Consider the following 22,030-nt stretch of genomic DNA (forward strand, 5'->3'; position numbering starts at 1 on the left):
TTCTTCTTACTGAAGCATAGGTGTGCATTATCAATCTATCGATAGTAGGCAATCTTTGTGACAGCTTTATAAGCATAACTTTACACATCAATATTCAATAATGACTTTCCATGGCGAATCCACACTGTGGAAGACCAACAGGATAGTTGGCAACATAAAATGTATAGCCAGTCTCCTGTTAAAATGGCAGAATCTCACAGCAGTGATTAGCTTTTTGTTTTTACCTTCTTTTTGTAATATCTGTGGCAGATCAATACTCTTAACATTTTTGGATTGAAAACTTGACATTTTGGTAAGTTTTATGGATTTTTTTTCAATAATTTGTGAACTCATTTACCCTTAAGCCTTATTGTAAGTTGTTATTTTTTAAATTTATTTTAAAAAAAACCCTGTATGCAATACTATACAACAGGAAATGGTCATAGTGATGGAATATTATTTACAAATGACATTTTTTTTTGTACTAATACAGTTCACCCCTTAGGCAAATTAAAACTAAAGCTGATACATTCATCAAATTCTTTTGCCTATAGATTTAATCAAAAATAGAAAAATCAGTAAACCATTTTCATTTTAGTATGAAATACCTCTACTGCCCATATGACCATCCTGACTGTTTTGATTGTCACAACTTCTTACTGAACATTGTCTGTCATGCAGATGTTTCATTAATCAAAACAGCACTTTCACAAAACTGACGGTATTATACATAGTTTTTGAACTGTGATGGACCTAAAAGGTGCATGATGCTAAAATGAAAGCATAGTCATAGAAAAACATAATTATTTCAGTATGCTTAAAAATGAAGCCCAAAACTTTTCCTCAGTGCAAAACTTTTGATTAACATTCCAGTTACTGTATACTGATTTAAGATTTTCTGACTGTTTTAGCATTGCAGTAAATTTCAATCAAATATGAAGTAGAGTGTGTCGACTACAACTGAGGTGCATTTCACATTCTCTAAAGTACAAGTTCCAGTGCACTTTTACCTGAAGATTTGTGAATTTCCCCCTGGGATTAATAAAGTATCTATCTATCTATCTATTGTTTATTATGTTATTGTGAATGTCTGCTTATTAAATTTCATTTACACCTCCTCTGAGTGGAATTATTAACTGTGCCTAGAACAGTGGACAAAAATGAATGAAATTGTTCTGAGGGCATTTTAAAATGAGATTGCTTAGAGAATCTTGCTGTTTAAAAACAAATACGTATTCAGTGTAAATAATGTGGTATAGCCATTTCAACATGAATAAAGATTTATTGACAGCTTTAATTTTTTTAGTATATTTTAATTGCCTTCAATGTCAGCTTTGTACAAGTTAAAGGTAACACCAGATATCAAAATGGGTTGTATTTGCTTGATTTGATCTATATATTTAAAACAATTTTAAAAAACATAAGGTTACATAAACAAAAACCCAAACAAAACTTGTGAGCTAAAATATCAATGCTGACTTTGAGATCTGCATTTAAATATTAATATACTGTATTTGTAAATGATGAAAAATCAAGTGAGATTGATGCGTAATTCTTTTTGTTTAAGGTTTCTTTATTTAGTCCTGTCTACACAAGAAAACATGTAATTTGCCTTCTCAGTTGCATCTAATAACAGACAGAATTATATAAAACAAACAAATAGAACAAGACAGGTTAAGGTAATGCAGTTAGATAATGCATATTTAACACCAAAAAAAAAAAGGTTACAGGATTTATATCAAAACCTTAATCATTATCTCCAATATTTCTTATTGAAAAGTCGTATGGCACAAGGAAGAAAGGAATTTCTAGAGTGAAAGCGACTATCCTTCCTGATTTACTGAAGTTTAGTTCTATATGTAATGGATGTCTGTCATCAGTTGAGATGATTTCCAGTTTCTTTAACATTGCCCTCTGACACATACTAGTCAAATCATCTACATCAGTAAGGTAGCTAACCTTAATTATATTACATTTTGTTCTGTTTACAAATGAAATACAGTATACAATATAGCACAAATTGTGTCATTGTCTTTGTAGTATTAATTTGGTGAAGGATTCCACGAAGGTTTCCTCACAATTTTTAAAGTTTTCATGACCTCCCTTTTTACTAGGGCCCTGCAGAATGCAGATGTAGTCCTTCTGCTTGGTGCCAGGTTAAACTGGATTCTTCATTTTGGCCTTCCACCAAGATTTAGTCCAGATGTGAAGATCATACAGGTCAGGTAACATCACATTTCATTTCAAATTAATTTTTCATCTTTTTAGTTTTGTAGGTAATGTTTTCATTAGATTCCTCTCGCAAACAAAGATGTTAAGTCAGGTTAACTAATACATCTCAAATGCATCTATTAGAATGCTTGTGTTTTTTTTAGTTGATGGGCTTACTGATGGACTTCAGATTAAGAAAAAAATGAAGAAAATTGAAGGCATTTTTTTGACAGTAACAGGGCTTTATAAAAAAAAATATTGAGTATAAATGCCTATCATTGCCAAACATGTAAAGGCAGATTAATGGAACTTCTCCCTCTTTTATTCTTTCTGACTCTTGCAAATTATCTTCCTGCAAACTGATCTCCAATATCAGGGAAGGCCTTTTAGGTGGCTGAACGTCTGGTAGCTGGAAATGATGGGAGCTCAACCACCTCATTTCCTTTTCTATTTTGGTCTGGTTGTGCACTGGTGCTGGACGGTCTCATGGTCTGGAACCCCTGCAGATTTAATATTTTTTCTCCAGTCGTCCGGAGTTTTTTTGTTTTTTCTGTCCTCCCTGGCCATCGGACCTTACTCTTATTCTATGTTAATTAGTGTTGTCTTATTTTAATTCTTACTTTGTCTTTTTTTTCTCTTCATCGTGTAAAGCACTTTGAGCTACATTATTTGTATGAAAATGTGCTATATAAATAAATATTGTTGTTGCCCTTATTGGTTTATCACACAGATGCCTTAAAGTAATATCTTTTGTCTTTTTGGTGTTTTTGTACCTTAGAATTGCATGTCCTATTTTTTTTAATTTATTCATTTGAATAAAAATTTAATCACAAAAAATCTGCCTAATTTTAAGTATCAAACATACTTTTTATAGCCCATGGCAATAATCATATTGTATTGTTGAATGCCTGACAATGTTGTCATTTAATTTATTGCCACTGTGAAAAAATGAAGGGAAAAATATAAGAAAAAAAAAGTTGGTGATCCCTACTAGAAAAAAAAAACATGTAGAAAAGAGCAATTTTTTAAAATAAAAGCAACATTTCATTCTGCTTTTATGTTCACTTGCCAAACGGGGAGAAGTCAAGTGCAAAGCCAATGTCAAATCACTGCAGTTTGGGAGGGTTCATTCTAGGGAAAAAGTGAAACTATGTGTGTCACGTAAAGTCAGTCCCCATAAGGTAGTCACCAGACACATGTATGACAAGGTATTTCTAGTCCTAATTGATACCAGTGGTAAAATTCTGCATATCATTATTTTGCTTCTAGGTGGATATTTATGCTGAGGAGCTTGGAAACAATGTTAAGCCTACTGTTGCATTACTTGGTGATATAAATGCAGTGGTTGATCAGGTATATTTCTGAATCATAATTTAGTTTATCAATAATTTGAAAATCCTGCAGTAACAATTCTGTGCAATAAAAGTAATTGGTTTATCAGCTATTCATATTGTTTCAGTCTTTCAATCAATATTATTAGTCAACACTTGTTTTTTGTATTATCATTTGAATTCATTTTTCATACACTTATTGAGAAATTACTTAGGTAAGTCAAAATTTTTTAATCTGTTCTTCTAAACCATTATATAGTAACATTATTTTAAATCTGCAATAAAGATTTGTAGATTAATTGTATATCTGAGTATATAATTAGACATATTTGATCTGAAATAAGTTTATTTTTACTGCTTTTAAAAAATGATTATGTACAGTATTGTCAAATAGTGCTCATCTGATTTCCCCCCCCCCCCCATAGGCGTGTAAGTTACTTTTGTCCTCACAAGATTTTAATACTCCTTTCTTTAACAGCATTTGTCCTCTTATGAAATCCATAGTTTTTGTAGTATTATCTTTTGAAGTTTCTGTTTTGCAACAGGTTAAGTCAATGTCAGCTTGCTAATGTGTCTACTACAAAATAATTATCTTGGTCATTTATACTATGTCTTGCTCAATAAATCCATAAAATGCAGATCTGTTCAATAACTACCATTTGATTTAGTCTTTCTCAAATTCCTATTTTTACGTCACATATATTTTTATAATAATTGATGTGTGTTTTTAAGCTTTTAGGTTATCTCAAACATGATACATGGACATATCCATTAAATACACAGTGGTGGAAGATGTTAAAAGAGAGAATTAAAAGCAACGAAAACACCTCTAAGGTATTCTACTCTTTAGTAAATACATATTAGTTGTTCCAGATTTAGTTCTTGCTTTGTACCTTAAGCTCCCAAAATGGGCTTAGTATCCCCACAACTAAGAAGGGTTAGTAAATAGATATTATTTAGATATGCTATGCATTGAGGTGAACGTATGCTTTTATTTTATAACAAAAATGATTTGTTTTCCGTAAGCAACAGAACATTTCAGGAGTGCATTGATACATTTCCAATTCTGAGGACTGAATTCTGTATTAACTAAATATAATATGGTAGCAAACAAAGTGTAAACTGGTCCCAGGGCTTTACAATTATAGAACTACCTAAGTAGGAAATGTTTTATGCTGAAAAGAATTCACTGATAAAATAAATCCACTGCTTTTGCAGTCTAGTTACCAGTGAAACAGCTGAGTGAGAGAATAAGAGCAGACTTGTGCCAGACATAAAACTAAGGGAGAGTGTTGTTTTTTAAATGATAACATTAATTGCACTTCTGCATCACGTTTCCTCATGTTGATTTACTTCTAAATGTACTCATCCTAATGAGGACTGTGACTGACTAAGCTGGTCAGACCAGACTTCCCCAATTCCAATATGCTCTTTCACTGTCTTACAAACAGTTTATAGTCTTACTATTTTTTATGGTTTGCAATGTACATGATATTTGGTGCGACAAGCACAGGTTTGTTTTGCAACATTACTTTATTGGTTGTCATGCTCCTTTTTATTAATCAGTTTTATTCCCTGGAAAAGTAAATTTATTAGTATATAAATTATTTACATACCAGCTATATAGTGAATCTATAGTACATTGCTAATTTCATTTTTTAACATATTTGGTTTAAAGATGATTTTTAAACATTTTTTGTTGTAGGTACTTGCTCTAGAAAAGTCTGTGCCAATGAACTATTACACTGTGTTTTACTGTGTCCGAGAGTTGTTGCCAAAGAACTGTATTATTGTCAGTGAGGGAGCTAATACCATGGACATTGGACGTACCATTCTCAACAACAGCCTTCCACGCCACAGGCAAGAGAATTTTTGTATTGGTCAATTTTATGTAACATATTGGTATTTAACATTTAGAAGCAGAGGTCTGAAAAATTGGTTGATGAATATGGTTACATAAATGCTCTTTTAAGGATTAATAATTCTTACCCCAACATGCATATGAAATAAAATGTCCAGAAATACTTGGATTGTTTAGAAGTATAATAATGGGTTGGAATTGAATTGTGTACAATAGTCATTGTGTACTGCAGTATTGTAACAACTGTAAGTTAGTTACAGTGAGAAGAAAACGTGTAGATATAGTTTATTTATAATGTTAGCAGGATCTATAAGTAATACTGAGTTGTTGGTTGATAAGTAATTGATCCTCAGATTATTATTAACATGACTTTTTATTATTACTGTGAAGACCTAATTAGTATAACTATCTGTCTAACATAGTAACTGCACATTTGATGTAAAAGTTTACTGTTAAGGATAATGCTTAAACAAATGTGAAGTATCTTTATGTCAGCATTAATAATACAACCCTACTTCCAAAAGAGTTGGGACGCTGTGTAAAATGTAAATAAAAACAGAATGCAATGATTTGTAAATCTCATAAACTCATATTTTATTCACAATAGAACATAGAAAACATATCAAATGTTGAAAGTGAAACATTTTACTATTTCATGAAAAATATTAGCTCGTTTTGAATTTGATGGCAGCAGCAACGCTTCTCAAAGAAGTTGGGACGGGGCAACAAAAGGCTGGAAAAGTAAGTGGTACTAAAAAAGAAACCGCTGGAGGAACATTTTGCAACTAATTAGGTTAACTGGCAACAGATCAGTAACATGACTGGATATAAAAAAAGCATCTTAGAGAGGCAGAGTTTCTCAGAAGTAAAGACAGCAGAGGTTCACCAATCTGCAATAAACTGCATCTACAAATTGTGGAACACTTTCAGAGTAATGCTCCTCAATGTAAAATTACGAAGACTTGAAATATTTCATCATCTACCATACACAAGATCATCAAAAGATTCAGAGAATCTGGAAAAATCTCTGTGTGCAAGGGACAAGGCCGAAAATCAATATTAGATGTCCATGACCTTTGGGCCCACAGGTGGCACTACATTAGAAACGGACATGATTCTGTCATGGAAATCACTGCATGAGCACTGGAAAATCATTGTCTGTGAATACATTTTGCTGTGCCATCCACAAATGCAGGTTAAAGCTCTGTCATGCAAAGAAGAAGTCATATGTGAACATGATTCAGAAGTCCCGCTGTCTTCTTTGGGCCAAAGCTCATTTAAAATGGATTGAGGCAAAGTGGTCAGACAAATTGAAATTTGAAATTCTTTATGGAAAAAATGGACACCACGTCCCCCAAACTAAAGAGAGGGGCCATCCGGCTTGTTATCAGTGCTCAGTTCAAAAGCCTGCATCTCTGATGGTATAGGGGTGTATTACTGCCTAAGGATTTGGCATCTTGCACATCTGGAAATACACCATCAGTGTTGAAAGTTTTAGAGCAATATATGCTCCCATCCAGACAATGTCTTTTTCAGGGAATGCATTGCATATTTCAGCAAGACAATACTAAACTACATTCCGCATCTGTTACAACAGCCTGGCTTCATATTGGAAGAGTCTGGGTGTTGAACTGGCCTGCCTGCAGTCCAGACCTTTCACCAATTGAGAACATTTGGCACGTCATGAAATGAAAAATATAACAAAGAAGACCCAGGACTGTTGAGCAACTAGAATCCTATATCAGACAATAATAGGATAACATTCCTCTCCCAAAAGTCCAGCAACTGGTCTCCTCAGTTCCCAGACGTTTAGACTGTTGTTAAAAGAAGAGGGGAAGCTACACAGTGGTAAACGTGGTCCGCTCCCAGCTTATTTTGAGATGTCTTGCTGCCATGAAATTCAAGATGAACTTATTCTTTTCTTAAAATGGTACATTTTCTCAGTTTGAAAATTTATGTTTTCTATGTTCTGTTATGAATAAAATATGGGGTTATGAAAGTTGCAAATCATTGCATTCTTTTTGTATTTACATTTTAAACAGCATCCCAACTTTTTTGGAATTGGGGTTGTACATCTATAAATAAACTGCACTAATCACAAAGTATCAGTTGAGAAAACTCGCTTCCTTGACTTTTACAACAATAACTTACTTTTAGAAAGAAGAGATTCTAGGCAGGGTACATTAATGCAATAATGATTTTATGTGGTTTAAAGCAAGATAACGTAGGGTTAATGTATTACTAGCTGTATTAAAAACTCTCTTCAGACAGAAACTATTGGACTAATTCTTGGTGGTCAATTTAATTATTGGTTTAATGTTAGCTTTTGTTGTTACTTCTTTTTACTGATATGTTGTTTAGAGATGGACTCCTTTATATTTAGTTTAAATCCAGCATGTACCAAGTTGGGTAAATTTGCATTTATTAAGAGTTAGTCATCTTATTTCATTTTTATTTTTTTATTTGTTGAAATACTGCTGCTTTGAATTTGTGTCGAATGAGCGGTTGCTCACAGAGTCCTGAATGTGAGGCACATTACCTGCATTGTGAGGGAGCGTCAGTTGCAGCACTATGACCATGTGGCGCAATTTCCCTGACGGTGATCTGGCTCACAGGATCCTCATTGTTGAGGGCCGGAGCAACTTTACCAAGCCAAGGGGGCTCCCATGTAACACCTGGCTGCGAAAGATAGATGGTCATTTCCAGAGGGTGGGATTGGACCACATGTCTGCTTGGTGGGTTGACAATCAGGATCCTGAGCTGTTTTGTTGTGTGGTGGGTGCAGCAACGCGCTGTACCAGTGCATGCTTCCCAACCTGACCTGACCTGATTTGTTGAACTGTAGTATTTGCATACTCTGAAGTTGTGAGGTGCCCTTTTCACCAAAACATTTTGTATTACTTTTATTGTACGTGGTTAAGGGAAGAACAGTAACTCAAAAATGTATGCAGGACATTCAAGTCCCCTTCTTTGGAGTGCTTATGTCTGTGGCAAGTTTTTCATCTCCTATTATATAGCAAAATCTGCCTGTACAATGAAATTGCGATTACATAAGTCATCTGTTTTGTAATTATCAATTTTCTCATGCACAATATGTTTCAACGTTAAGCAGAATCACTTGAATTTTGTGGAGCACATCAATGTAATCCTTTGGTCAAAATGGCACTGTGTAATAGACCTAAACATTGATGGATTCATTTCAAGCAATGTTTAAAACTCTTGCTTTTTTCAAAGTGAATATAGAAAATGAAGATTACAAAAAAGACTGCACACTGCTGCAGTATTTACTATAGCTGCCTCATGGATCCAATGTCTTGGGGTCAAACCCAGCAGCTGAATGCACCCTTTCCCCATGTCGGTCAAAACTCTTCTTTGTGTACCAGAGTTTCCTCCTACTACCCAGAAATATGTTATTGGTTGTGTTAATTGGTGCCTCAAAACTGTGCCCATGTGGGTGTGTCCATGTCCTTATCCATAGTTGACACCTGCCCAATGCTGCTGGCATACAAGATGTGCACCTCCTCTACAACTTTGAACTGAATTAAGGAGGTGTAAGAATGTTATGTTGACATGTAAATTACAAAATGGTAATAATGATTTTGGAACCAACATTTATTTAAATTAATACCTGTCTTCCTGTTCAACTTGGTCCCAAATAATTTAAAAATATGAAAAAGTTGTGATGAGAGTAAGCCGTTTACTCAAACTAAACTGTTATATAGGTTGTTGTGTATGTTGTTTGTGGGAGAAATACAAGGGATGTTCAAAAAGTTTCGGAACTTTTTTTTTTAACTCTGTTTATTGAGAATTTCAAAAAACAAATTACATCACTTTTCTACATAGTCACCAGCGTTGTGCCAACTTTTTAATGCCCAATTACTACTCCTCCCGGCTTCACTGTTTCCAACGAAAATATAATAATGCGAAAACCTTTTGAACGTCCCTCATATTTTCAAGCACGTGTGAAAAAATTCACCCTTCACCATCTCCAGTTGGGCTCCTGTCTTAGTTGAATAGCTGATTTTAAAATCATAGTTGGCATACACCTTACTTATTCTTTTCTTAATTTTAAGCACTTCTGTTTTATCACTTTTTTTAAATAACTTAAATTGATTAACAAATATAATTAATTTCAAGAATTGGTTAGAGAGAACACAATACAAGTAGCTAAAAAAGGCTAGCAAATGTTTGTTTATGGAACAGTTCAACAGGAATTTGTCGAACATGTCACTTTTTTTTTTATTTAGTGTGATGGAGATACTGGATTTTAAAATTTATTTTTAATGACATTTCTTTAACTAAGCTTAATTATGTACATGACATTTCTTTTCATTATGTAGTTGTAACAGAGAAAATAACTTGCCTATTTAATTACAAATGTTTATTAAGTAAACACTCATTTGTTTTTCCCCGAAGGCTGGATGCTGGTACTTTTGGCACAATGGGTGTGGGTCTTGGATTTGCTATTGCTTCAGCAGTCGTTGTAAAAGAGCAAAACACACCTGAGCGTGTAGTTTGTATCCAGGGTGACAGTGCCTTTGGATTTTCTGGCATGGAAGTGGAAACAATATGCAGGTAAAATTCTGATTTGACATTTACCTTTTTGTTTATTTTATTTAGTAATAGTGAAGAATTTCCAGTCACATAATGCAGCTGTTTCATCAGAAAGTTGCGATCCAAGAAAGGTCCTCTTTGGTGGAAGTTTATATGATCTGGTACTTTTTGGTTAATTGTCTATGCGGTCCATGTTTCATTGACTGATTCACTCTAGAATTGCAGTGTGGGCTTATGTTTTAACGTTAGTAAGGTGAATTGTTGCAAGGTAAAGTTTGGCGCCAGGCGATCACCTTATATTTTAGTGACTTACATGTTGGGGATGGCGATGGACTGTAGGAGAATGGAATATCACCATTTCAGTGGAGAAGGCAAAAGAACTTGCATGTGAGTTAGAAAAGACTGCAGTTGCATTAAATTAATATAATTACATCAATTAAATACGTACATCTGCACAGATTAGAATCTAGCCTTAATTTATTGATTAGGTTGGTATCTTTCTCGTTCTCGAGTTGGCTATCTTGAAAGACCTATAGTGTATGTAGAGACATTCATAAGTTTTACATTGAGAGCAAAGATTTTTTGTGAGGTCTGACATGGTTGCCTTACTACATCTTACAAATGTCAGAGAGAGAGAGAGATTGACTGTAACCATCCAATAGTTTTGTTGATCACTCATTCATGTTGGTCCATAGTTTATCAATTGTTATAATCAGTCAGTTGAAAAACATGATTGTTCTTATAAATATTGCCTTTTTTATGTGGATTTACAGTATATGGACTTGTGTTTTAAAAACCTAAATATAGTGATGTGCATATTGTGCAGGTGTTTTAGCAATTCATACCAACTGCTGACAACATAAACTTTGATAAACAGATTTACAGTGTTTTGAACATGATACAATTTATGAGCTTTAGCAATAGGTGAAATTGAGAAGGGAGAGGGATGGTATGACAGCACAGTCCTAGCGCTTCTGCCTCTTAAAAAATGACTGGGGTTCAGGTTTTGAATGTTCCCTTTTTCTCTAGGTGGTCCAATCTTCTTCCACAATCCAAAGGTGCAGGTCAGGTGGATTGGTGGTGCTAAATTGGCCCCTGATATGTTTGTGTGTGTTTACCCTACCGTGGGCTGATTGCCTGTTTTAGGGATTGTTCTTGCTTTGCACTTGATGGTTGCTGGGATACTGTCCAGCTTCCCTGGGACCCTGATCTGGATAAGCTGGTTTAGAAGAAGAATGGATAGATGGGTGGGAAAGCAGGAATGAGAGGAGACCATGGTTCTATAATTATAAGAAAAGAAGTGAGAGAATTACTTAAAAAAATAAATGAAAAAATAATAGCTTAAAGAAAAAAGAAGAAATAGAAAAAAAGACCATGACAAAGATGAAGGAAGTGCTAAAAAATTGTAGGGAAAAGGAAGAGCAAGAAAAACTGGAAAAGGAAAGAGAAATTGAAAAAGAAAATTACGAACAGTATGTGATTCAAATATGAAACAAAGGAGAATATGGCATTATAATATTTGCTTTTTACAATAAATGCAGTTAATCTAACACATTATTGCATTTTGAAAATATTGGGGAGTTATTAAGTGCCTGAATACTTGTTTCAGTGTGAGATTTCAGTTTTTTATTTTTAGTACATTTGCAAAAATTTCATAAATTCTGTTCTCTCTTTCTCATTTAGGCGCATTGAGAGTTGCTTGATGTGGGAAAATAATGAATTTTGAATGATTTTAGCACAAGGCTGCAACACAGCAAAATGTGAAGTGAAAGGGTCTGAATACTTTCTGTATCCACTATATATACTGTATAAAGGAAACAAATACATGGAAGAAAGTGTATAGAGTCGACTTGCTGGGTCTTAAAAGCTGATAGCTAGAAGAAAAAGGAGATGGGGTTATTGGGGTAATATTGAGCATACTTTAAAGGTGAAGCAGATCGATCAGGATAAAGACTACCAGAGAAAAACAACAACATTTATTTATATAGCACATTTTCATACAAAAAGTAGCTCAAAGTGCTTTACATAATGAAGAATTGTAATTTGGGTTCTCACGGAAGGACTTGATGATGATGGTCATGCAGACTTAATCCATCACTGTTGGAACATCACGGTGCTTTGAGTAGATGCGCCACCACTAAAAGGACACCGGAAAAGGAAACAGAAGAGAAAGTAGGGGTTAGTACAGATTTTAGAGCCACCATGAATAGTTATTATAATGAATTGGATATACAGAGTATCAAGATTTAATTACAGTGAAGTTATGAGAAGGCCATGTTAAAATAATGTGTTTTTTAAAGTGCTCCACTGTATTAGCCTGGCAAATTCCTATTGGCAGGCTATTCCAGATTTTAGGTGCATAACAGCAGAAGGCCGCCTCACCACCTCTTTTAAGTTTTGCTCTTGGAATTCTAAGGAGACACTCATTTGAGGATCTGAGGTTACGATTTGGAATATAAGATGTCAGACATTCTAATATATAAGATGGGGTGAGATTATTTAAGGCTTTATAAACCATAAGCAGAATTTTAAAGTCAATCCTGAATGACACAGGTAACCAGTGTAGTGACATCAAAACTGGAGAAATGTGCTCAGATTTTCTTTTCCTTGTTAGGATTCTAGCAGCTGCATTCTGCAGTCGTTGCAAACGATTGATGTCTTTTTTGGGTAGTCCCGAGAGGATTGTGTTACAGTAATCTAGCCGACTGAAAACAAACTTGTGAACTAATTTCTCAGCATCTTTCAATGATATGAGGTCTAACTTTTGCTATATTTCTTAAGTGAAAAAATGCTGTCCTAGTGATCTGATTAATATGCGATTTAAAATTTAGATTACAGTCAACAGTTACCCCTAAGCTTTTTACCTCCGTCTTGACTTTTAATCCTAATGCATCCAGTTTATTTCTAATAGCCTCATTGTATCCATTATTGCCAATCACTAAGATTTCAGTTTTCTCTTTATTTAGCTTGAGAAAGTTACTATTCATCCATTCTGAAATACATGTCAGACATTGTGTTAGTGAATCAAGAGAATTGGGGTCATCATGTGCTATTGATAAATCTGAAGAATAGAAGAATCAATATTTCCAAAAAGAGAGGAGAACATCACTCTATTAGTTCTTAAGTACCATGCTAAAATGAGTAGAAGACAATTGGGTTGATACCCACGATTCTCAAGCTGTGACTAAAATATATGTAAATTATTCATATTTTGGCTTAATTATTTTTCTTTATTTCTCTTCTCATATTTACCTTTTAGGTATAAACTACCAATAATCATAATTATTGTGAATAATAATGGAATCTACAGTGGATTAGATGAAGAATGTTGGAAAGAGATGGAAAAAATAGGAGAGCTTGAAACCACGTAATGCAATTTTTGAGGTTTTTTTTTTTAATTATTTTTATAAAGTAGTTTAAGTCACAATGAGAAGATTAAAGAATTGCAGTGTTTAATAGTCAAGCATTGTCCAGTTAGGTTTATCCAATTATAACTATAGTTTTACCAGTTCACCAGGGTAAAGGAGTGTGGTGTTATGGTTTCATGATGTTTAACATACACAGAAATCATCTGAAAAATATTTGCAAAATACATTTACTTCCATATTAAGTGGACAATTGAAATAATAAAGGACTTTAAAGCAAGAAAGCATGGTGCTGTATGTTTAGAAGTATTGCAGGTCCTGTTGAATTAACCCTTTGGTTCCTTTTACCCTAATCTACCTTTTAATAGTATATTTCTCTGGTCCTCAGAGCTCCACCAGTTTCTCTACTACCTAATGCTCGTTATGACCAAGTGATGTCTGCATTTGGTGGAAAAGGGTATTTTGTTCGAACACCAGATGAGCTACACAGGGCTCTTGAAGAGAGTCTGAATTGCGAAACACCTTCTCTTATAAATATCATGATTAATCCATCTTCAGATAGAAAACCACAGGTAATGATAAATTATATTTCTAACTGCTAATTTTAAACATGCATCCAGATTTGCCTTGCTTAAATCATGCTTCCGAACTGATTTGCCCCTTTTAATATTTTCTTGCAAAGCAGTATATTTTCCAAAAAAATGGTTTCATTTCATTTTACTACAGAGATACTCAGTTTGTCTTTAATCGGCTGGTGTCCTATACCAAGCTGGCCTCTGCCTTGTATCACATTGGGCTAGGGCAGGTGGTAGTTACACATGACCCTTTATATAACAAATAATATATAATGTAACCTGGTAAATATAATGTAATGTAACTTGGTAAACCTATTTAGAAAATACATATAAACCGATAACAAGCAAATCTGCACCTCCCAAGCCAAAACTCATAATCTATTAACTAGTCTTCCATCCTGTTTTAATTTCTGTTAAGTACATCTTATTTCTTTGGGACAGTCGAATTACATTTGAAAAACAAAGAAATCATGCTTGTCCCTACATACTAGGTATTATTAGAAGCCATTATTTTTGTGCTGTGTGTATCTGCTAATTAACAACATCTCAAGTTCTTGTGGAGGAGACTGTATAATTAAGGTAGACAACCATTCAGTGGAAAATTATTTTTGAAGCGCCAAAAGAAAGCACCTTGTCCCTCCTGGAAATAAGAGTTAGGTCAGCTTTATAATCAAGCAGAGAAATAATAAATGATGCAGAAATAATTTATTTCAGTCTTGCAGAATTTTTTCTGAGCATTTTTGTTAAAACCAGTGTGAATGAGACCTCAAAATTTGCCTTAATCCTGACCCCTTTTGAAAAGACATCACGTTTAAGAAAAGCATCCTAGTTATTTTGTTTTTATTACATTTTTTTTTACAAACAATGGAATTTTTACTAGTGCTTGATTAATTGCTATGTTTAATTTTTAAAAAGTTATTTTTTCACAATCTACCATGTATTTTATAATCACTTGAAGCTGTTAATTACCAAACCACTGAACCCATTATTTAGTTGCTATAATTGGTATTCTTATTTTAACAGTGTGTTGCCAGTGATTAAAAGTGCTCCAAGTCATTCACACTTATAATAATAAATATCAGCAGAGAAACTACTGTTTCTCAATGTCTGTTTCTTTTTTTGCTTTGGTAGGTTGATTGGTAACTCTTGGTAATTGAGTTTTGTATGAAAGAGTGTGGATATGTGTAGCTGTGCCTGGATAGGATTTGTGTCCTGTCTAGTGTTGGCTCCTGCCATTCCCAAGATGCTGCCGGAATTGACTCTAGTTTTTTCAAACCGAATGCATAGAGTAGAATAGAATGTGTTTTATTGTCAATGCACAGATGTACAACAAAATTTTTAGTCCCCTGAATAGTACATACAATACAATAAAAACAGAACCTTCAATAGATTTAACATATGCTCTGCATTTTAATCTACACACATTAATTAATGTAAACCAATATAACAAATAAAACATTGGAGGTGGAAAATATAAATAGTAAATAGAGTTTAGTTCCATTTTATAGTGATTGTAATGAGTCCCCAAGAGATTGCACTTGTCCCATTGATGCCATGGATGACAGTGAAAGACATAAGATCAAAAACACTTAGATGCAGTAAACAGTTTAACAAAATTTATTACTATAATAACGCTCGGGTAGAAGCTTTTCAGTAGTCTGGAAGTGTGCATATTAATAGAACTATAATGCCTTCCAGAAGGGAGCAGAGTAAAAAGGTGGTGGCCTTGGTGAGGTGGTTCCCTAATGATATTTTTTTTGGCCATTCGTAAACATCAAGTTCTGTATATGTCCTCTAGTGAAGGTAACTGGGTGTTGGTAATTTTTTGTGCTGATATGATGACTCTATGAAGAGTCTCCTTGTCAGTCGGAGCAGCCAGCATACCATACCAGGATGCTACAGGTATGTATACTTTCCACAGAGCAGCGATAGAAGGACTCCCAACAGCTGTTTAGGCAGGATAGCCTTCCTCAGCATCTTTAAGATGCTTCTGTGCCTTCTTCACCAGAGAAGTTGTGTTAACAGACCAAGCAAGGTCCTGGGAGATGTGTGCCAACGAATTTTAAACCTAGGTGCTCTCTCCACTATGTCCCCCATGTCCTGCCTTCATTCCTCCGCTGTGGCCCTAAAGGATTTGAGTTAGACACCACAAGTGTACATAGCCGTTGAGTAGATGTAGTGCTTCTGCAAAGCCACTTGAGGTCATTGTGAATACATTCATGGGTGAAATTCTAAAAGTGCTGAACTGCATAAGCAGCACAAATCCACTTGTTTTAATCACTTGACATAAGTAAGTTATTGGTTATGGATAATGTAGCAGGTGACACTGCACCTCTCTTGCCAGCCCTTGTAATTCTTGTTCTACATGCATCTTGGGTAGGCAGCATAAATTTAATGTAAGGAGGCATTAAAATATTAAGCTTTGCCACAGAAAAGAACATCTTGGAGTATATTCTCATATTTTTTTATGAGGAATAATTGAGAACTGTACAGTGTGCAGCTGCTGAAAATATAAAATATTGCTTGCGTTACTTAAATTACATGTATTTTAAATTTCAGGTGATCCATAAAATGTTGGTCTAAATTTAAAATTATTGGGACCTTATGAACTAAAATGCACACTTGCAACCTATATTATATACAGTAGCTTGTTATTTAGCTTTTTACAACTTACTTTTAACCTTAATGTTATTTAAAATTCTTGTATTTGCTATTTATTTTAAAGCAAATCCTTACTTGCTTTGTGTAATAAAGCAGCTTATGATGGTGCATTCTATGAATGTTACTGTAGTTACAGTACATTACTTTTCAGACCACGTAGCAACAGAAGAGTGACTCCATTTCTCTTGAGAACAGCATCCAAAATGTTTTAGATCTGATTATGTAGTACTTAATAATATTTATATGTGCAACAATATAAACTTTTTTTTAAATGCTGTTCTTTCACATTCTCTGTACATTTTTCTATGATTTATATTTGTTTTGTAAGGTGTGTTTTTGTCATACCGACATGTCTATTCATTTTTTTTACATATCCCTTTTTGTGCAATACCCCAAAGCCAGCACTGGGCACATGTTAGTGACATTCCAGTACAAATTACAAACACATACACATCTACCCAAACCAGAGTAATTTTACTGTCCGCAGATTGCCAAATACTTGTGTTTTGCATATGAAAGGCAAACATAGAAATAGTAGGGGGAGAACATGACAGCCCCCATTATTGGCCAAATCAAGTATTAAACCTTGGCAGCTGGAGCTGTGAGGCAGTAGCACAACTTACTGTGCACTGTGCTCACATTTATGTAGAGCATTTTGAATTTTAAATGCATACATAGTTATTGGTACACTTTTTTGTATTTTAGTTTTATATTTGATCAGTATAAAATAAAATAGTGTATTGTTTAGTTTATCATAGTACCATTACTTTGCTTTCTGAAAAGATTTTTTAACTGTTGTCCAGGCATTTTAGTCTATTTGGGAGTATTGCCAAATGCAGAAGTCTCTAGAATTAAATATATGCATTTTATATTGTTGTGTATGTATGTGTTTGATTCTGGAAGTAATAAAAATTGTATACATTTTTTTATATAATGAAATGCAGCTTTTAACTCTATGCACTCTTATACATGTGGAAAATTAAAACGCATGTGTTATAAATGATTAGAAGTGTCCACTAGACTAATCATTGACCAAAGCCAATTTTTCACCTTGAAAATCTTAAAGTGCTTATTGCCAAAAAATCAAACCATAATAAACCTGTGACAAAGCTTTGACCTGAAAACAAGAGACCTCCTCACAGTTTAGATCTGCATTTCAATTTTAGGTTGAACTGGAAAGTAAGTTCAGAGATGAGTAACTCGATATACATAAACTTGTTCATGGTGAAAGCTTATTCCTTGAACTCTTAAAGCAGCACCAGGAAAGTTCACCAGAAAAGTATATTCACTGCAAAAGAATGTGAAAAGACAGTGTTAATTTGAATTTAGATTAAGTTATTGCCTCAGTGAAGTGTCATTGAGACCCCATAGTATTATCCATATCTACAGTACATCACTTGTAGTGACAGAAGCTGCAATCAGTTTCCACCAGCTTTATACATCAACTATCTGGGCAAAATGAATGACAGTTCTAACAAAACAAACAAACAGACTATTTTATATAGCATCTTTCTATAGTAAAAACCTTCCCAAGGTGCATTACAAATACAGCTATACGGTACTTACAATTCAACTTTTTACTTGTATTTTTAGATAGGAGTTTATTTTCTTTAACATAAGGTAGTGCAATCATTGGCATTGCTTGCCTCAGAGCTCCTGATTACTAGGTTCAAATTATGGCACTAGATGTGTAGAGTTTGCATCATTCCTCTTTTTATGCATGTATTTTACTCCACATTGACAGTGTTGATTATTATTGGGTGATCTGTGGTTTGTGTGTGTGTGCACACACTCAAAGTCACTGAATAATTTTCTCACATGAACAGGAAAAAAATTTCTCATTCCATCCATTTTCTTAGTTTGCATAATGTAGCTCAGAGTTATTGTGCGTGACAGCAGCATCAGGCTGGAGACCTGAACCAACCATGAAAATGGCCTCCATGGACTTAAAATAAATAAAACATTTAAGTACAGTTTGTAATTAACTGTTCTTTAATAAATATGTTTATATTGATGCACAACTTCAGTAGAAAATACTGTAAAACATATTCACATTGCAGAAAATGCAGTATATTGTATAGAAAATATGTTCATATTATTTTTGTATGGAAAAGTGTTAATCTGTCAGGCAAACTAGACTTAATTTAAAATATTCAAAAGATATTCATGGCGTTTAAAATAACATTTGTTTCTAAATATTTAGTTTCAGTCATAAAACAAACAGTATTCTTTAGGATAGTTCTTACGGCCTACATCAAAAAGCCAGCAGGCTATAGTAAACCAAAGGACTGCATTTGTTGGGCACAAGGCACAGTCTCCTGTCTGAAAAGAAATTGGTGGTAATATATTTAACTGCCATGCCAGCTGTCAGCTGAAGTGTTCTGAGTGACATTTTTCCACATGACACGAGTCTGGCTTTTCCATCTCGGTGTGCAGTAGTGTTAAATTGGGTTTAGTATTTGTTTTTGTTTCTTATCACTATGCAACACCATTTAGTGACACTCTGGCATAGTGATTCACATTTACTGTATAGCTGAACTTTGGTAAGACAAATTAACAGTTCATGATTTTACCAGAAACTACTCAAAGTTAATTTTAGAGTTTTAATGCACTGTTGTAAGAGAGTTAAGGGGATTCTTTTACCTACATAGTGAACTTGGAAATATGACTCTTCCCCCACCCCCATCTCTGGCCATGTTACACTTTATAAGTATTCTAAAGTTATCAACCACACTCTCAATGTCCAGCCATAATGTATAAGCTATTTTGAGTAATCTAAATAAGTGGACACAGTTATAATAATAAAAATGGTATTTTCATTTTCACAGTAACACTTTATACATTAAGAGAATAATTGTATATCAGTTTTAAAAAATAAAATTGTAATGCATTCAGCCAAAATTTAAGTATTGATTTCTTACAGTTCTCACAATTATGTAAAGCTATTTAAATGTTTAAAAGGACACACAAAAACAAGTACAGTAAAATGTAATTGTCTTAAAGAACTGTGATGCCTTTCTGATATTTTTCTATTCATGTATTGACTTTTTTTTTTTCTTGTTTTGTTTCCAGGACTTTCACTGGTTGACCCGTTCAAATCTATGAATTGAAAGACATGCTATTCTTTGTAAAGCACTGAACCTGCAATTTGAATTTTTTCATGATTTTTTTAATTACAAATATATAAAAAACAATTGCATATATAACTGCAATTAGTTGTTTACATTGCTTTCTATTCTCCTTTGTTTTGCCTCATAGTAAATGGGATACCCTCCTTACATATTTGCAATAAAGTCAGAATGTTTGCTGTATATTGAAGCAATTTGGATTTGAAATGAAAACTTAAATATGTGTATTTGTGACTGAATAAACATATTCTCCTTAGATTTAGTTTAATTTCATCCTAATTATTATCTATCCATCAATCTAACCACATTAAGTTTCAAACTGCAGTGAGCCTATGCCTATTCCTTATATTCACCAGAAATAGAGAATTAGACCTCAAAATGTGTTTATATTCTCGTAAATCATAACCAGAAATAATAAAGTGGCCTTCTATACCTTCATATTCATTCGTAAATGGAGCAACCAAAGCAGTAATGCCTCTCTACTTCTAGAGGACATTTTATATTTGGACTATTTTTCAATTTTAATATTTGAACATCTATACGTTTTAGAGGCAGACAAAATACACAAAGATCTTAAGGTTTTTTCAGAAATTCTCAAGTTAATCCGTTGAAGAGCAAAGCTTTGATCATCCATCCAAACTGCATAGTCATCACAGAAGATAAGTCTAACAAACATGTTAATTTAAATATTATTTAATGATAAATGCACATTTTCTCAGGTTATGAGAGGAAACAAAACATTTGTGCTATAATCATTGTAGCTTAGGGACATAAAGTTGCATGTACAAATATTAATATAAATTCACAACAAAAAAAAATAAACTACATAAAATTTATTTTTGAATAAGAATACTTAAACATTCACTCTACAAGAAAATTAATATGAGCAAAATATAAGGTACGCTACACCAGAAACACCAGAAGCTGACACTAGGATCCAAAAGAACATGCAAATAGTTAAGCAAGCAAGAAACAGAAATTTAATAATTTTAAATAACCAGGAAAGCAAATTAACCAAATAGTTGTAGGGCTGCAAATGTGACTGAAATACCCAAGAAAGTAGTTGTTCTTTATGTTAATTTCACATGATTTTTATTCTTTTACACAGTATTATATAATACTGTATCTCCCAAATACCAAAATATATATATTAACCACTAGAGGGCATTACTGAGTCCCAAACATAGCAATACTCAACACAATTCCAGGTTCAAATAAATGATTTTTATTTGACACAATGCCTTCCACGTATAATTAACAGCACAACCAACCACACACAAATCCTTCTTCCTCCTCCAAAAGAGTGTTGCCTGCTGCCTCCCAACTCTGACTCCATTTAAGTGAGGCAGTGAGTTTCATTTTAAGCTAAACCCGGGAACTGCTTCCAGTCTCCTGTCTAAATCCTCTGATGCACTTCCAGGTCTTATGAAAACCATGGCAGTCCTCCCCCAGTGGTTCCCAAAGACCACAACAGGGCTATGTCTCTGGACTCCAACTCCCATGCCACCTTGCAGGTGTCCTGATCCGGTTTAGCTCTGAGGGACACTGCCACCTGCCGTATGAGGAAATGAACTGCTCTTGGTCTGTCTGATCCTTCCATTATGACCTGTTATTCCTCTCTGGCACCTACAAAATATATTGGGAATCAGTTAAAAAATTAATCTCATAAATGTATATAATTAATCGTGATTAATCATATCTACTATTAAAACGTAATTATAAAATTAATACATAAATCATGAAGTAAGTACACACTGAATCACAAATTTAATGTAGAATCAAGACAAAGGAATAAAAAAAGGCAATGTATTAATTCTCAAATTGGCATAGCATATGAAACACAGACGTGTCAAAGTAAAAAAATGATCAAAATGACTGTGACTTTGAATGCGCTTCTAAAGACTGATGTAATTGAAAGAATAAGCATTTCTTAATTGGGCATACATTAAAGCTTGTGTTAAAACTCCACAAATGCTATCCTCAATTGTTCATCACCATCAACGATTGAAATTTACATTTTACACAGGTGCTGTGTCTGTGAGCCTCCAAGTTTTTTTTTTTTTTTGCTGCCCCTCTGTGGACAGTTTAGCATGTATAAGATATTTAATGCTTATTTTGGTTGGTAGAATTGTGGTGTGCCTTGGGATTTTTGTGTGATATGGCATTGAATCGATCTTCATACAGAAATATAAAATGGAAAAAAAGCACAATTTTTACTTCTGCAACTTCTCTTTAGCAATGCACCAAGACTGCCATAAAACATATTTAACATTTTAATATTTAATATACATTTTTGTGTTGATCATTTGTGTTTATAAATTTAGCCTTCTGAGGCAAAGCCTTATATCAAAAAAAAGTTTGACAA

The 22,030-nt window shown here is 33.8% G+C and overlaps 1 protein-coding gene across 2 annotated transcripts in view; it reads left to right on the forward strand.

The window, feature by feature from the left end:
• Positions 1–19,923, forward strand: part of hacl1 (2-hydroxyacyl-CoA lyase 1) — a 63,342-nt gene extending 43,419 nt beyond the window's left edge. For both annotated transcript variants that reach the window (XM_028818210.2, XM_051935909.1), the window contains 8 exons: positions 2,094–2,199; positions 3,460–3,543; positions 4,254–4,355; positions 5,227–5,381; positions 9,799–9,957; positions 13,196–13,303; positions 13,690–13,873; positions 19,610–19,923. In XM_028818210.2, coding sequence (XP_028674043.1) covers positions 2,094–2,199; positions 3,460–3,543; positions 4,254–4,355; positions 5,227–5,381; positions 9,799–9,957; positions 13,196–13,303; positions 13,690–13,873; positions 19,610–19,642 — 931 coding nt within the window. In that variant the 3' untranslated portion in view covers positions 19,643–19,923. The remainder of the gene's footprint in view (positions 1–2,093; positions 2,200–3,459; positions 3,544–4,253; positions 4,356–5,226; positions 5,382–9,798; positions 9,958–13,195; positions 13,304–13,689; positions 13,874–19,609) is intronic.
• The last annotated feature ends 2,107 nt before the right edge of the window (positions 19,924–22,030 follow it).

The sequence above is a fragment of the Erpetoichthys calabaricus genome, chromosome 13 (genome assembly GCF_900747795.2).
Source record: "Erpetoichthys calabaricus chromosome 13, fErpCal1.3, whole genome shotgun sequence".
In the NCBI taxonomy this organism is placed as follows: domain Eukaryota; kingdom Metazoa; phylum Chordata; class Cladistia; order Polypteriformes; family Polypteridae; genus Erpetoichthys; species Erpetoichthys calabaricus.